This window comes from Ciona robusta, chromosome 11 (genome assembly GCF_009617815.1).
Source record: "Ciona robusta chromosome 11, ASM961781v2".
NCBI lineage: Eukaryota > Metazoa > Chordata > Ascidiacea > Phlebobranchia > Cionidae > Ciona > Ciona robusta.
Genome location: NC_143245.1, coordinates 4,180,134 through 4,196,720, shown reverse-complemented (window position 1 = coordinate 4,196,720; position 16,587 = coordinate 4,180,134). Strand labels below are relative to the sequence as shown.

The 16,587-nt window shown below is 32.2% G+C and overlaps 1 protein-coding gene across 1 annotated transcript in view; it reads right to left on the bottom strand.

Moving 5' to 3' along the window:
* The window catches only part of LOC149728191 (bifunctional glutamate/proline--tRNA ligase-like), a 21,702-nt gene extending 5,115 nt beyond the window's left edge, over window positions 1-16,587 (bottom strand). The window contains exons 1-26 of the mRNA XM_089888705.1: window positions 16,436-16,587; window positions 16,120-16,204; window positions 15,365-15,642; window positions 15,108-15,247; window positions 14,724-14,891; window positions 14,230-14,304; window positions 13,245-13,437; window positions 12,697-12,868; window positions 11,560-11,715; window positions 11,321-11,398; window positions 10,851-10,995; window positions 10,422-10,532; window positions 9,826-9,978; window positions 9,017-9,208; window positions 8,738-8,850; window positions 6,934-7,091; window positions 5,618-5,730; window positions 5,071-5,211; window positions 4,416-4,553; window positions 3,846-4,021; window positions 3,113-3,257; window positions 2,574-2,690; window positions 2,178-2,330; window positions 1,417-1,518; window positions 584-739; window positions 133-204 (exon numbers count right to left, since the gene is read on the bottom strand). Coding sequence (XP_089744831.1) covers window positions 133-204; window positions 584-739; window positions 1,417-1,518; window positions 2,178-2,330; window positions 2,574-2,690; window positions 3,113-3,257; window positions 3,846-4,021; window positions 4,416-4,553; window positions 5,071-5,211; window positions 5,618-5,730; window positions 6,934-7,091; window positions 8,738-8,850; window positions 9,017-9,208; window positions 9,826-9,978; window positions 10,422-10,532; window positions 10,851-10,995; window positions 11,321-11,398; window positions 11,560-11,715; window positions 12,697-12,868; window positions 13,245-13,437; window positions 14,230-14,304; window positions 14,724-14,891; window positions 15,108-15,247; window positions 15,365-15,642; window positions 16,120-16,204; window positions 16,436-16,475 — 3,570 coding nt within the window. The 5' untranslated portion in view covers window positions 16,476-16,587. The remainder of the gene's footprint in view (window positions 1-132; window positions 205-583; window positions 740-1,416; window positions 1,519-2,177; window positions 2,331-2,573; window positions 2,691-3,112; window positions 3,258-3,845; window positions 4,022-4,415; window positions 4,554-5,070; window positions 5,212-5,617; window positions 5,731-6,933; window positions 7,092-8,737; window positions 8,851-9,016; window positions 9,209-9,825; window positions 9,979-10,421; window positions 10,533-10,850; window positions 10,996-11,320; window positions 11,399-11,559; window positions 11,716-12,696; window positions 12,869-13,244; window positions 13,438-14,229; window positions 14,305-14,723; window positions 14,892-15,107; window positions 15,248-15,364; window positions 15,643-16,119; window positions 16,205-16,435) is intronic.

Below are 16,587 nucleotides of genomic sequence, written 5' to 3'. Positions count from 1 at the left end.
AGATTTATTTGCCTGGCAATGACATAGGGGTATATCATCAAGTAAACAGGCTTGAATATTTAAACAGAGAGGTACACTTGTTAAGAAAACTTGAAACAAAACATTAAAAAGAAATACCAAACAAGATCTAACCTGGTTTGGATCCTCGAAACTTATGTCAAACATTTTGGAAAAATTTTGTCCGAGATGATGAGATGTCGCACCCTGTTATGATGTCATAATATTGTTATGATGTTATATTATTAATTATATAATGTCATTCTTACTGTTGTGATGTCATAATATTGTTGTGATTTGGTAATAATGTTATGATGTCATATTAATAACATTGTGATGTCATAGCATAATAAGATTGACAGGGTATACTGTGCTAATTTTTGGAGCAGTTCTTTTAAAACTTTTTGTTATACACACTTGTGTTTAAAACTTTGAATTTATGAAAAAAATTAAGATAATGTTTGCTTATACTTTAAAAAATATCAAACAAAGTTTTTAAATTTTTTTTAACATCGTTAAAAAAAAAATATTTAAAAACATATGGGTGTGAAAAACATATGGGTGTGAAAAACATATAGGGTCCAACCTGAATAGCTCTTCCACTGGCTGATATAAAAGCTTCCACAGTTGTTGTATAATCACCTCCAGCAAACTTTTCTTTATCAGTTTTTCTTCCACAAACAACAGGAATAGCAAGAAGGTCTTCGTAAACTTGTGCGTATAAATCCAGGATTTGCAAAACCTAAAAATGAGTGTATATTTTAATTTTAGTTTAATAAGTTTTTAATTAATACAGCAATTTAAAGCTCATAACCAAAAAACTAGTGCTTTAATTTTTTTACTGTAATTGCCCAATTAAAAACTATTTAAGCTAAAAAAAAACAAACAAATTAGACGAATATTGTACATTCATTCGTTCTTACAATTGAAAGTCATTAATGTCACAATTGTCACTATTACTATTCAATGCCGCGTGGTATATTGCGATTACTTTACAGTTGTTGTGCATAGCATTGCGTATATGTTTCCAACACTTAACATTCATTTTGCAGCGGGACCTTACACCTTACCCATTTTGATTTAAATAGAGTAATAAATAAGTTTTACAAAGAACTTGGAATAGGTTTACGCCTTATCCTCTAGAAATAAGTTTTGGTTAACCACGCCTAAAATCAAGGATTTAAATTAATTCTGTCATACAAAATGCAATTTTATTTGATGTAAGGTAATTGATTGTTTTCCACCAGCAGAAATACCTGCGTCGCTCTAGTGAGCTAAATGTTACAGTTGTCTCGAAAAGGCTAAAACATTAAAACAATTAAAAAAAATTTTTAAATTTGAAGAAACAATATTTTAAATTAAAAGTTGCTAAGGACCCAACTACAAAAAAATAATTTAGTTTTTACAAAACATTCCAACCTCTTCTTGTGCTTCCTTGGCTTCAGCGAATGCTGTGTGACCTTCCTGCCACAAGAACTCTCGCGTTCGAAGGAAAGGTTGAGGGTGTTTGAACTCCCAACGCTGTTTGTATCAATTGTTATGCTTAATGAATTTGAATATTTTTTTGATTCGTTAAAACAGCTACATTGAGTAGAAAACTATAATATTATAGTGAAATTGTAATAAAATAGTGAAATTAAATTAAAATAGTGAAACTATAAAGGCCGTTATGCCTTCCACATATTGAACGTGGGCTAGGCTTTTTGCTATAAAGTATAATTTTTTAAAAGTTTTTTTGGTTTAAAGTATAGTTTCTCTCTAATCTGGACGCTATTAACATTTCATTTTTTTGTCCTTGTATGTCACAGTGTATAACTGCTTAACCAAATACATTTCTGTTATCTGACATTTCTCCTTTATGCAGTCCGATTTAAATAAACATTTCCCTACTAGACCAGATAACTGAAAACATATTCTATGTATATGTGAGGCACCATTGTAGAATGATAAGAAGATTGCAAGCAACCAAAGAAAACTCAGGTTTGCTGCTTACCATTGTAGGCATATGTGTCGTTGGTCAAAATACTTAGTGGACATTGCCCAACCCAAGGGTCATTATTGTTTTTTTTAAACTATCAGCCATATAGATAAAATCAATTACCCATTTGTAATTACAAGGTCATGGCCCACCAGAGGAGAATAAAGTTTTTGTATCTGTTTAATTATTATAAACCACCTACCACAATGTTACACCACTGGTTGTATTTAAGCGGGAGATCTCTATGCGATTGGATCCACTTTGCATACGCAGGGTACATCACTGTTTCGCTCGTAGGTCGAACAGCGATCGGTTCTTGAAGTTCAGTTTCTCCCGATTTTGTCACCCAAGCCACCTGGTGGAAGTGGAGAGTGTTTTTACATAAACATACAAAAAAAAAAAAATTATTTTAATTTCAATAGCCATATAGGAACAGCACAATTTAACAATTTAAAAAGTTTTTTTATAAAATGCTGTGGTAACTAGTATTTTGTGCATAAAAATTGACAACCAAGGATATTTGTGCAACGTTATTTTTTCCAAAATTCTTAATATGCAGTCTCTTTTTTTTCGATAAAAACTTCTTCATGCAGTTTACCTCAGGAGCAAAATCATCAATATGATTCTTTTCCCGCTCCAAAGCAGCTTGCGATACAAAGATGGGAAAATAGGAATTCTCAACTCCAAGTTTCTTTATTTCGGCGTCGAAAAATTCCTGTTTATAAAAAAAACATTTTTAGACGAATGTAATTACGTGAGGTTTTTAACCCAGCATACTCCATCTAACCAGTATAGTGTATAGATACAAGTTGTGGTTGCATTTGACTAGTTTTTACCTCAATACAATTGCCTTGTAATAAAACAGTTGTGTTACTAGCTGTAGTACTAGTAGGGTGGGGAAAGATGGGACACTTTTTCATTTTATTTTCTCGCCCAATTGATAGTAAACAAAGAACATTCAAAGAATTGTTAAACTGTAATATCACGACTCCCATTGACAGTTATTAATTTTTTAAAACATGATCAAGATATTTGTATATGAGGTCTAGGTGCTAAAGGTGGCCCGCCTTCCCCTAACCTACTATACCTTTAGTAACACAGTAAAATAAATATTATTGCCATAGAAAATCTCCATACCTTAATTTTCTCCCAAATCCCATAGGACCAGGGTCGTAATATATAACAACCACTGATATCATAATATTCAACCATCTCAGCTTTCGTGATGACCTGACTATACCAGTTGGGAAGATCTCCCAGTTTTGTTGCTTCCAAACCAAGCCTGTTTAATACATCAGGTCAAGTTTAAATATATTATATTATTTATAAATGCCCAAACCAGAAACATATTCTAAAACAAATCTCTTGGTAAATATATTTTAAAATGTTGGTAAAAAATAAACTTGCCCGAAAAGTTTTTTAGTTTTATACTAGATGCAGCAATGGTTTATATGAGGCATATTTTATAACAATATGTTGGTATGCCAAAGTTTTTAAGATATCCTTATGAAAAAATTATAGTTTCAGAGTTAACTTATGAAATATTCCAGTTAAGGTTATTTTAGGCAGAATATCTTGGTTTAAGATGGTGGATGGCCTCAGTGTAGTAGTTTAGCATACTGGAAGGGTATTTGTTGGAATTTTATCCCAACATCAGGTAATCGTCTTAGGATATCTAGTTGTAATTGTAACCAATGTTTTGTCTGCCATCTGCATATTACAGATTAAATGTTGTCTACAATAAATTTAAGTATGATCATTTAACAGAGCAGATTTTTATCAGGTTCACCTAGTCAAAATTTAACATTATAGTTTAATTTAGTAAATTAGAACAAATTGAAAAAGTTAAAAAAATTTGTTATATTATAACCTTGACTGTTTGATAACAATTCTCCCATCTCCAACTTTCTCTTCTTCTTTTTTCTCTTTTGGTTTAGGTTTCTCTTTTTTCTCCTTCTTTCCAGATTTTTTCGGGTTGGCATCATTCAATGGTTTATATTCGATGCCAAATTTTTCTTTGAAATCGGCTTTAAGTTTTAGAAGTTGCTTGAAATAAAAAAAGATTGTATAAACACATTGCTGCATTGTTTAATCTAAACACAACTGTTTACCCATTTTATGATGAAAATTAGTAAATTACAGTAAAAGAACAAACTCGTTTTTGAAAACATCGTTTGTTTAAGCTAGAGATTCTTAATCAGACAATTTCAAATTTCATTTGAGCTTGGAAACCAATTATTATCACTGTTTCACATTGTGATATTTTTACCCCTAGGATGTTTCCACTGTTTCCAATCCTTAGTTAAGATTTGTTTGGCTACTACAACAGTTTATAAAGCATCTTGACTTTTATTTTAAAATTATTTGATTTGGTGTAGGAAGATTTAATTTTTATATAATTTTCAAATTTGCATCAGTTTGTGAATCCAACATCACCAACCTGGACTTCCGCTTGCACCGCATCCTTGGAAGCTCCCTCGGACTTCAACTTCCGAACTTTTCCTCCTTGCTCGGTCACTAGAGCATGAAATTTCAATTGTTCCTCAGAAATCGCTGGAGCGTCACCTTGGTTAGTGGACTGCAACAAAAATAAATGAAAAAATATATTTAATATCTCAATATTATGTAATTTTATTTTTATATATATAATTTTTATATTAATTATATAAAAATATTTGTACACTTAATTTTTTTTTGGTAAATTCATTACTTAAATTCAGTATCTATTAATGAAGGTTAAAACTTATTGCCAATGTCAATTGCACATGCATTATTTTGGTATCGAAGAATTCAAAAATTAAGGATGACGAATAGTTTATGGAAGTAAAAGTCCATGTATGGTGCATCTGGGGCATACCAGTATAAAAGGGGGCGAATAATTATATCCTATTATACTAATGTATGCAAAAAAAAGTAAATCCACCCATTAAAAGACCTGAGAGGCATCAGATGCTTGGTGGGTTAAGGGTTTAAAGTAACCCTGACACAGTGACACATAACTCTCACTCATTTAGCCATAAAGATCTATTTAACTGCAATTCATTTTGATCTTTTCTACTAAAATCAAATAAAAATTTAAAAAAAATTTGACCAACTTTTTCCATTGTTTTGCTTTCTTGTTTTTTTGGTTTGCTACCACCAGAGGCAGTAGAGACAGGTTTATAATCGACACCACTCTTCGATTTGTAATCTGCTTTCAAACTTAGGAGTTCTTTAACAGCAGCGTCAACCTCGTCCTAGTAAGATGGAAATGATCAAATTTAGAAAAACTAGATAGTTTTAAACAAATACATCAATGCTGTTGTTTCATGTTATTTTATATTTCACAGTTTCCTGGAATGATGTTCGAAATAGTTTCGATAAAATAACAAAAACATATTTCACAAAAGAAACTGCAAACTAACCTCATTTTCAATGTATAAAAAGATTTCAATAAAAATTACAAAAACTACAGTTATATTTTAAAAAGCTATTCGTGGAATTAAACTGTATCATATGCAGAAGAAACAATAAGGGTGTTACACTCTTTAAAGGGTGTTACACTGTTTAAAAAAATTCCTTAAAACGCACCAAAACACCAGTTTTACATTGTCTGAATTTTAACGAATTATAAAAACGCGTAAAATAGCAAGAAATTTTTACCTTGCTTGCTTTTGCAGTCTTTAACTCTCGAACTTTATTCCCCTGAGCAGTGACTTGATCGAACAACAATTTCACTTCTTCAGAGTTTGCCGCACTCACTACAGGTTCAGGTGCTATGATAAAATATAAAACCACATTTTCAAATTTAGGTATATAAATCTGAGTCAAATATAAAGCAGGCATTATGTGTTTTTTTAGTAATTGCAAACTTTTAACTATAAATCAATAAATCTAGAGACTACTTTAAAGTCATCTGTAATTGGTACAACAATTTCCTGTACTCTAATTCAACCATTAATACAGAACCTACAAAACAAAACTAACATAGTGCTTAATACAGTTAACAGCAAATTTCAATGTTATTTCAAAAACCTTGTTTACCACAATCTACTTTCCAAGACATGTTTTACAAACTATCTTTTTCTTTCACACACATTTTCTTTTCAAAGGAATACACTGAGGAACAGTTTAATAAAAACAACTTTTAACTCAAATAAAACTTTGCTTATTCTTTATTTCCATCAACTAAGCAAACTTCTTGGTAACTAATATTCTAAAACTGCATCAATAATATTAAACTGTATAACTTAAGCATCATACATTACACAATACAATAACGTTTAGCTTTGTTTGCATTCCACTTCAAAGCACTCTATGTGCGACACATATGTACAACGTGCTAGAGTGTCGTGCAGAGACAGGATGTCTCAATTTGCCCACGGGCAACAGAATGCACACGGCTAGTTATCTATCATAGTAATTTGACAGATTGTCACATTTGACTAACTAGTCGTCAAAACCAAAACAACCAATGCTAAAATGTAATATTTCCCTAAGATTTGTTTTTCCCACAAAAGTTTAAAAGATAAATAACAAATTAAGTCTTTTTACATATTGAATTTGCCCAAAAAGTCTTTTTACATATTGAATTGGCCCAAAAAAGCTAAAAACATCTTAAGACAGCATACCGGTAAAAGTTGGAATATATGATTCTTTATATAAATTTACCCGCACCAAACACCCAATTGATTTTACTTCAGATAACATACTACAATTCTTTACTGTTTGAAGCATATAGGGATATGTTTAAGTTAAAAGGATTTATAAATATTTATAAATAAACAAGATGGCATCACCGAATTTCAGAAGAAAGTTTTTAAATTAAATAACTCTTAACTTACAGATTGTTTTTATTTGCAACATATATATATGTTGGTCTCCTAATAGTTTTTCTAACAGTTTTCCAAACCTTACCAATATTTTTGCCAGCAAACCCAGCACAGCAAATGTTTTGTATAGAAATATATCAAAATTACCGGATTTTTGTTTCTTTTTCGAAGATGTTTGCGCCTGCGAGCTTCCTCCTTTAACTTTCTTCTTATTGTCAGATTTTGCTCCAGATTTTGGCATTTCTTTTGTGTGTCCATCAGGAATATGGAAAAGCAAGCAGGGCGCAGCTTTACATAAATGAACGCTGGTAAAAATATATTTAATTTGAGGGTGGTTAAAATCAAGAAATGAGGGAAATGGCATCCAAAGTTTAACATTGCAAATAATTTAGCTATAAAGTAAACTTCTGTTTACTTCTCATCAGTTTATTTTTTTAACCTTGTAATTTCACGTGCTAAACTTGTTACGCCTTTGGACAGAAAGCAAGTCAAGCCAGGAAAATGTATTTAAAACAGAATTATAATTGTTTAAGTACAGCACTAAGGCATTTACATAAATATACAAGACATTTAAATTTTCCGGTGTCAGGATAAACATGTTAATTTACATGAGATGATTAGATTTCTGAGACTCCAACCACAGTTGAAAGCACGAACTTTATCAATATAAGACCATTCAACCACAATAATAGTTAATATTTTGGTAGCAGTTGTCACCTGTGTATAATATTCTAAGCAAACCAAGGGTCAGCAGAACACAGTTTATAAAACTATGAATACGCCATTTGATTTTGCAATGCAAAAATGAACAAATATTCCAAAGTCTTTAACCTAACAAGTTAGGTTTCTTTTAAATATACAAACAACCTTTAAAGTTAAATGTTTAAACTTCATATACCTTCACAAATGTGGTGCTTATGTATTAAAACTATGCCTAATAAATTAAATTTTAAATGACAAGTTTCTTTCTTCAAACATGTCAGCTTATAATATAATTAAATTTAAATTTAAAACTTTCTCTTCATTCAAATATGACCAACAAACAAGTTTGTTTTTTTTTAAATAAAGAAAAACTTCTCAATTAAAATGATTTTACAGCCAATAATACATGTTGTTAAAAATAGTATGTATCTATTTTATTCAAAAAATAAATGTAACAACCCAGTGCTAGTGGACATAATATTTTTATGTTGTTTAAGGTGCTGTAATATAATAACTATTGAAAATCCTATTTTGAAATCATATCCTAAATAATAAAGAAAACAGAACAAACAACTGTTTGAAAAACATTTGTGTTTGACTTACCAGCAGCATTCTAATTTAAAATGCACAAATGTAAACATAAAATAAATATGCCCGCCAGTTCTAATTGATCCTCCACAAATTATTTATTCTTTGCTGCATGATGTAGTTTAAGAACAACTTTCATTTTAGAATAAAAAAAAAAAATTGTCTCCTCTATTATGGTAGCGAAGATTAGATTAAGAAATATTTTAAAGGAAAAAAAGAATATAGCGACAAAACAACAGTTGTTAAAACACGCTTACAGTTAAAAATATATATTTACATTTATTTGGAAGAAAATAAGCGCGGTCGCTACACCTAGAAGACGAACAAGCCATTTATGTTTAATTATTATCATGTCAAACCTCTAATAAAACCAAAGGGTGCTTAAAATTGAAATGTAATAACCCCCAATGTATTACCTTGCTTCTATTAGGGTAGCAAAGATTAAGAAATATTTTAAACGGAAAGACAGGATATAGCGACAAAACAACAGTTGTTAAAACACGCTTACATTTATAAACGTATTTACATTTAATTGGAAGAAAATAAGCGTGGTCGCTACACTTAACAACTGAGTCATTTATGTTTATTATCATCAAGTCAAACTTCTAATAACAACAAAAGTGTGCGTAAAAAGTAAATGAAGTAACACTTAATGTATCACCTTGGTGGTTGGTAAGGTTGATCGCATCTGTAGAAACCTTTCCTTTGTAGTTGAATAATATCACCTTGTTTTAAGTCCACCATGCATGGTTCTCCAATCATGATGTCTTCTTTCTGCACAAGTTGTACAAAGTTAAAAAATTAGTTTCGTTATGAGGTTATTGTCCAGCTACACTCATACAAATATTTTGTTTAGAAAAAAAACAAAAAAAAAATCGTTGAGGTTAAGATCCATTTTTGGGGGTTAGGGGTTAAGAAGCCATTTTTGATATTTTCTTACCCTGGTATTTTTGTTGATAAAATCTTTAAAGTTATCATCCTTAGAGAGAACAGGTTTGGTGATAATATGGTCAAATGTAACGCACACTGTGGGTATGGGGGGAGCTTTCTCGGACTCGGCCAACCACGTCACTTTCTGAGTTTTTTTATAATCACGATTTTCCAGGTTCAGTTTTGCACCAATTGAAGTGATCTGGAAATAAAATGCCAGTTATATATTTATAATATATATATATAATATTTTTATTAATCTTTTTTTGTAAATTTAATATTAATAACTATTTCGGAATTTTCACAGACTTAAATTTGTTAATTAAGTATGTATATATGTTTTTGTTACGTCACAGACTCACAGTAGTGGCATATTACGCCTGTTACAGCACGTTATAATCTTGTTTTTCGCACTGTTTCATGCTAGGGAAAACCCCAAGCCCTAACCCCTACTTTTAACCCCAATCCCTAAATCCCCCCAAAAAACTAACAAATTACGTAATCTGTAACGTAGAAATCAAGTGCGGTAATTCGCATTTTATGACGTAATAATATAACTTTTGTTTAATTCATGACGGCTCGTGTGGAAAATACGGTGACGCAGCTCGATTTCGCGCATTTTCAAAGGTAATTGTCGACACGAACGCCCAAGTTTTTTAACTGTTCATCGGCGGCAGTATTACCCAATACTTTTTTGAGCCATACAGAAAAGGTAGCAATATAAATAAACAGTCACCCACAAAGTTACATACTTGAATAAACAAGTAATATTCATTCACACAAAGTCAAAAGATGCATGAACTTTAATTTTAAACTAACTTTTCCATTTTCATCCTTTAAAATATTAGTGATAGTGAGATTTCCCCAGTTGATAAACGTCACGTCATTGCCAACAACAAATGACTCAGCATCTTCACGTTCGATCAACACACGAGGGCCGTACCACACGGGCTTCTTCCCAATGTCAGGGTTCTATGATAAAATACGAACTATTATGACGTAACAGACAAGCAATAATAAACATATATGTGTTTTGTTATAAAAATAAAAAAAAAACACAAAATCTATTTTATGTTTAAAACTTTAATAAAAGTTGACAAAAAAAAGTTTAGTTAACATAAACAATAATAAAAATTGACAATTTTAAAAAGTTGACAATTACTAAAAAAACTTTTGTTGTAATACTTAAATACTACAGTTATAAATTAAATGTATTTTATTAACAGTTGACATAAAACCTAGCAACAGGCAAAATTAATATAACTTGTTTTGTTAATAAGAGTAGAGAAATGTCAATACAGAACTACATTACATATGGTTGATTACTATAATCTGTGTGGTTACAAGAAAATAAATAAAATGTTTTTCTAAAAAAAATAATAAAAAAGAATTCCATTTTATGATTAGTAGTTCACCTTGGGGTGTTTTGCAGCATCTGCTTTCACCTCCTTTGCATCAACCACATTAACGAGGACAGATGAAGATTTCAACAAAGCTGTGTATCTCGGTGCAACCGGATCTATCACCTGTGAATGTGAGAAGATATTTTCAAGGATTGGAACTTTTGTTTAAGATTGAGTTTTAATGGTTGCTTGCATCACTCATTACACGATGACCTTACCCGCTACACGATGACATCACTCGCTACACGATGATATCACTACTACATGATGACATCACTCGCTACACGATGACATCACTAGATACACTATGACATCGCTCACTACATAATGACATCACTTGCTACACGATGACATCACTTGCTACATTATGACATCACTCGCTACACGATGACATCACTCGCTACACGATGACATCACTCGCTACACGATTACATCACTCACCTTTTTATTGAAAGCCCATATTTTGTCCCATTCCATGGTGACGATGGCTTTGGACGATCCTTGAGAAACGATAAAGTTTTTCAATCCCTCGACTGTCATACCTCTACGGATGATGCCACGAACTGTTGGGAAGCGAGGATCATCCCTGGAAGAAAAAAGTGAATTGAGGTCACGAGGAGAAGCTAAGGAAGCTTTAATGTGAACAGATGCAAGTTGCATATGACAATAATATGGTTGTGAATTGTAACAGACCATATGTGAGTAAACTACATAGTTCTACTTTGTGAATCCATATGCTAACACAAAATACCCTATGCTGACAAACCACAAAAAAAAATACATTCAAAAAACTTTTTTAAATCAGCTAAAGTCAAATACCACAAACATTTTTTTTTCACAATACAACAACCAACAGTTCATTAAAAAAAGAAAAGTAGATTAGGCAAATATGAAGCAGCGGACAAACTTACCAACCATCTACCATACCACTTTGAACGAACCACGTTAGTTTCCTCTTACTAAGAACTGTGTGTTGCAGATTCAGACGACTGAAGATGAAATTATTTCATGTAAAATTTAAAAAAAATCGACACAAAAAACACTACTTTCTTTAATTATAACATTTCACAACAATAGTTACCCATTCTAGACCACATGAGTTAGGTTTTAAAGTGAGGCACACCATGTGACCTGGAATTTAGTTATTTACCTGTACTCCCATATGTAGGGTTTACGAAGACCAAGCTTTTCGATGAACCAATAATACTGTGGGTCCCGATCGTGGTACTCGGTGGTGCGTAATGTGTGGGTCACCCCCTCCACACTGTCTACTATGGGGCACGCAAAGTCGTAAGTGGGAAAAACCCTGAAATGAAGAAAAGATTATTAAAAAACCTATGACAAAAAAATATGTTTTAGTTTTCACTATACAAACAAAACATTATTCTACACCCTAGGCCTGTTCCAAGGTATGAGATTACTAAAATTTATTAAAACAAAAGCAATGCAGTTATAGGCTGTTGGCACAAATGTATACAAAACTATACATACAGATTGACACCACAATAAACTTACTTAAATTCCTAGTTAAAAGCTTTTTTTAAATCTAAAAGACTGTAAATGTCACCATTAGGGATGCACAATACAGAATTTTAAACTAGTGGGAAAACCAAATGCGAAAATTATGGTTATTGGTAATTAAAAACCACTCTAAAATTAATTAACAGAACATTTTTTGTATTCATGCCCTGTTTTAACAAAGCTACCATTTTAGAACAAAAAGGAAAAGATTAGAAATTCATTATTCTGTAATGTGCTAGTCAACAGTTTAAATACAGCATATATTTATCTTGTTATAAAGAACACTCTACCACTCAGTATATAAAGCAATTTGCTCAAGTTGGTTTATATTATTTTGTATAAGCAGAATCCTATTGAGAACACATTCAAAGACAATAGTGGTAGGGATCTGTGATTTACACCAGGATTGCCAAACGAAATTACGCTTTACGGTACAGGGCAGGTAAACATGACATTTTTTGGCATGAAATACAATCATTAATCGCTGTTGGTAGTTTTACTACTTGGTCAATACTGATTCTGCAAACTATTAAAATTGAGCTCCAGCAAACAAATCCAAAATTAACAGGCGGCAAAACCGATTTATATACATCACTACTTTTGTTTTAAATAAATAAAATATTACTTTTACTAAAATTAATATTTTTCTTTTACTGAAAATTGTTTTGAATAATATTTTTACTGAGGTAAAGTGCTTGAGTTTCCCCTTCCTACATGTTGAACCACTTCATACAAAACACGAATTAAAATCTTTCCAAATACTCACTGAAACTTCCGACCAGTTTTTGGATGAGGCTCTTCCTTCCATCTATACATCACTGGATCTCTCAAACATCCGTTATCGGATGAAGGATCCATCTTGGCTCGGATGCAACAGCTCTTCCCGTACTCCGTTCCCGCCACCATCTCATTCCACATCTTCAAGTTCTTCTCCACAGCTGAGAGGGAGAATTTCAAATCAAGATCAAATTAAAAAAAAAAAAAAACAATTCAATTTTTTTTACAGAATTGTTTTCCTATAAAAGACCTGATTTGGCAATAGATAAATTAAAGTTAAAAAATGTCTCTTTTAGAAAAACAATTGTGGTAAACACTACAAAAATTCATAGGTTCTATATTCTATGTTGCGCAATTATTTATCCCTGAATATCATTGGTTAACAATGTAAAAACGTAGGAATACCGGTAATTCCAGGTCGACTGCAAATAAAGAAGAAAAACAATTACCAAGAGTCACTTAAAAATAGGTTTTCTTGGAAAAAGATAATAAAGAAAAATATATGTAAAGCCAATTATGACATCATATTGAACTCACAATTGTTCCTATTTGCCGACTCTTGCCTTGACTCTCTCTCGGATCTCATTTTCTCTCCATCCGTGTCATCCGCGAACGCATCACTGGATCGGATGAGAGCTTCACAAGCGTCGAAGATTCGTTGGAAATGATCGGAGGTGAACGTGAAGACATCCGGCTCCAATCCCAACATCTTCACATCCTCAAGGATCACCTGGAAGATTGAAGATCAAGTTTAAAATGGGTTGGAGAGATAATGTTGTTTCCTGACATAACAATAGATCTGCTGGTAATTTATTTTCAAGCTACTTTACAGCATCTAATTCACCAGTCCTGGAGATCCACTTTAGAATAGAGATGGGCTGAGATCTAAACTATTCTGATTGGCAAATGCAAGTTAAACCGGATTATTCAAAGACGTCATTCAACCTAACTCACCATGGTGAAACAAATAAGATTGTAATACGATGGCGCTGTGTTTTGCAAAATCTTGTAGATGTAAAACGCCATGTCTTAATTAAACAAAGCACTATATGTATTGCTTATTAGTGTGATTGTATAACTTGTGTATATTGGGAAACTTAGGACATAAGTGTTAACCGAGAGTCTCCAGGCTCATTCAGGGTAGGAAAAGTTATGAGGATTAGTGGCATAACATTTTACATTAATAAAGCCAACATAAAAAGCATATTGAAACAAAGGAAGAAAAAATTAGTTGCCAAAATGATGGTCTGAAATTTGGCATATTGACCACAACTATTTGAACTGTTTTTTTTTTTTGCTTTAATTACAGCAGTAAAAAACTACAATAGGAAAATTACAGCCGAGTAACTCATTTATTTCAGCCTGTCATGTGGTATCAAAAATTATTAACTCACTTTATATTTCGATATTTTGCCCTATGTGACATTTGGGGCAGAACTGGCTTCATAGCCAATATTGTGTTAACTACTACTATTAACAAAAGAATTAATTGGTCCAGTTCAGCCACACACTACATACAAACCTTCTCAAAATCTTCATTTTCTTTGGCTGGGTTCGTATCATCAAATCTCATGATAAGTTTACCCTTGAATGCGATCTGTGATGTAACAATAAAAATATCGTAAAGCAGCTTGAACCGAACGTCTCCTATTTTGGCAGTCGGCTGAAAATTGAGCCAAGCTCTGAGCCCACATGCTATTGCTATATTGTTGCATAACAGAAAAAAAACACTAGAAAATAACAAGTCCCCTTTATTTTCTCTTTAAATATTTTTAAAGGCAATGAATCGCAACTTCAGCGAATTACAACAAACCAGTTTTTCCAGTTTTTTTAATCAAAGCAAAAATCTGAAAAAACATACACAAATACTGTATATGACAATTAAAACCCTTTTTGTTTAATGCTAACTATATAACAGAATAAATAGGCATGTAGTTTCTAATGCTTGCTACACCTAATTTTCAATGCTGTCAAAAATTAACAGTTTTAAAAATGATTTACAATTTATATAATAACCTGGTAAAACTGGTTTAGCAGAGCCGCCTTGGCGTGACCAATATGAAGAAAACCGCTTGCTTCCGGAGGAAACCTCGTCACCACCTTTCCCATCTCTGCTCCAGGAAGATCAATATATTTTCCTTCATCTTTTTGCTTGTTGTTGTTGTTCGTGTTCATTGCAACTTTCTGTAGATAATTAAATAGTTTGTAAGTGTGTGAATGCGATGTAATACTTTTCTGATTTGGTGATTGATATGACATCGCTGGACAGCTTAAGCGCTTTAAATAGGTATCTAAAAATTTTTTATTTTTTATTTAGAGATGTTTTAGGAATATCAAGAAACACTAGTCCTGAATAAATTTGCACATTCTTAACCTATTATAAGCAGAAATACAATTTACCTTTAAACTATTGCTTGGGAGTTTTGCATTAACTTTTTGGAACTGGGGCAGATTGTATAAGAAGTTGAACCATCTGCTGATGTTGACATATTTTGTCTTTGAAGTTCCATTTGATTCTGAATCCAACCATTTGTTACAACCTGTGATAAGAACGTAGATTTTAAAGGTATATTATGTAAACACCACAAAGTAAGCTCTAATGAATTCGCTATAGATTATTAATAAATGACACATACAGTGGAATTGAATGATCTTACCTCTTAAAACTGCCCACACAACCATATCAGCAAACGAGATTTGACTTCCAACAAGAAATGTTCGTAGACTCAAAGCAGAATCCAAAGAACTCAATGCGTCAATAAATTCGCCGTCATTTTGCCGCTGCAGCGCTCCTGAAGCTGCAAACCCCACCCAGTGGTCAACTTCTGTCGCGGAGACAGCACACGAGCCAACCAACGAAACCATGTTTTCATTTTTGCTCGCAGCAAGTCGGGCAACATACCTCGCAACTTGGAGGTCACCGGACAATTTAATTCTGTGAACAACGACATTTGGTATATCATGAGTACGTTTATTCTATTTTATACCTTGTGTGCCTGCTTACAAGTTACCACATAAATAAGGCGAGAGTACCATTGAGCCAAGGGTGTAATTAGCAACAAAAAAGGGGATTGATAATAACCTTTGCTCTGCACACTGAAATGGTGGTGTAATGAATTAATGTAGTTATGTTATGTATTTGTTTTATTTCGAGCATGTTTTATGTTTTATTCTAGGTCTGTGTTAAGTTACAAAGCGTGTGTTAATTGCCATTGCCGCATTCCTTCATTTGACATTATTGTCACATTCTTGTTTTTTGCGCGATGTCATTGTTTGAGTGATTGCGACGGTGTGCGCATGACGTTGCATTTTATAGCTCAAAAATTAAATCAGTTGTTAGTGGTTAAGTTTGTGAGCCATCATACATTTTGACTAAAGAAGAAAGCGCTACAGTAGCAATAATTCAACTCACTGCTGAAGTTGAAGAGAAGTTTCTTTTCCATCTTCTAACTTGACATCCACCACATCTCGCGTATGTTCCAATATCAACAACAGACCTAAAAACAATGATAAATTGTGGCAAGTTACCAAAAATCCTATATGTTAAAGTACCTTTACAACAATCTGATTCTGTTAGTGATGACCAGTTAAAAATATCAAAAATTAACTTTAAAATGCCCCCAATTTTTTTTTAATGAAGCGATGACAAAAATAGCAAAGACAAATTCAATGGCAACATAATATTCATAGTTCATGCATTATTGAAAAGTCAACTTTCTTTTACTTACTGAGTGGAAGATCATCTTGGTTGATTGTAATATTGACCATAGCTAACTTGTTTAAATTAAACCCATAAACAGAAATATCTATAAATAACAAATCGATTTTATCAATTATCTATCTATATAGTATATAAATCACAGTGAACATTTCTAAAGGT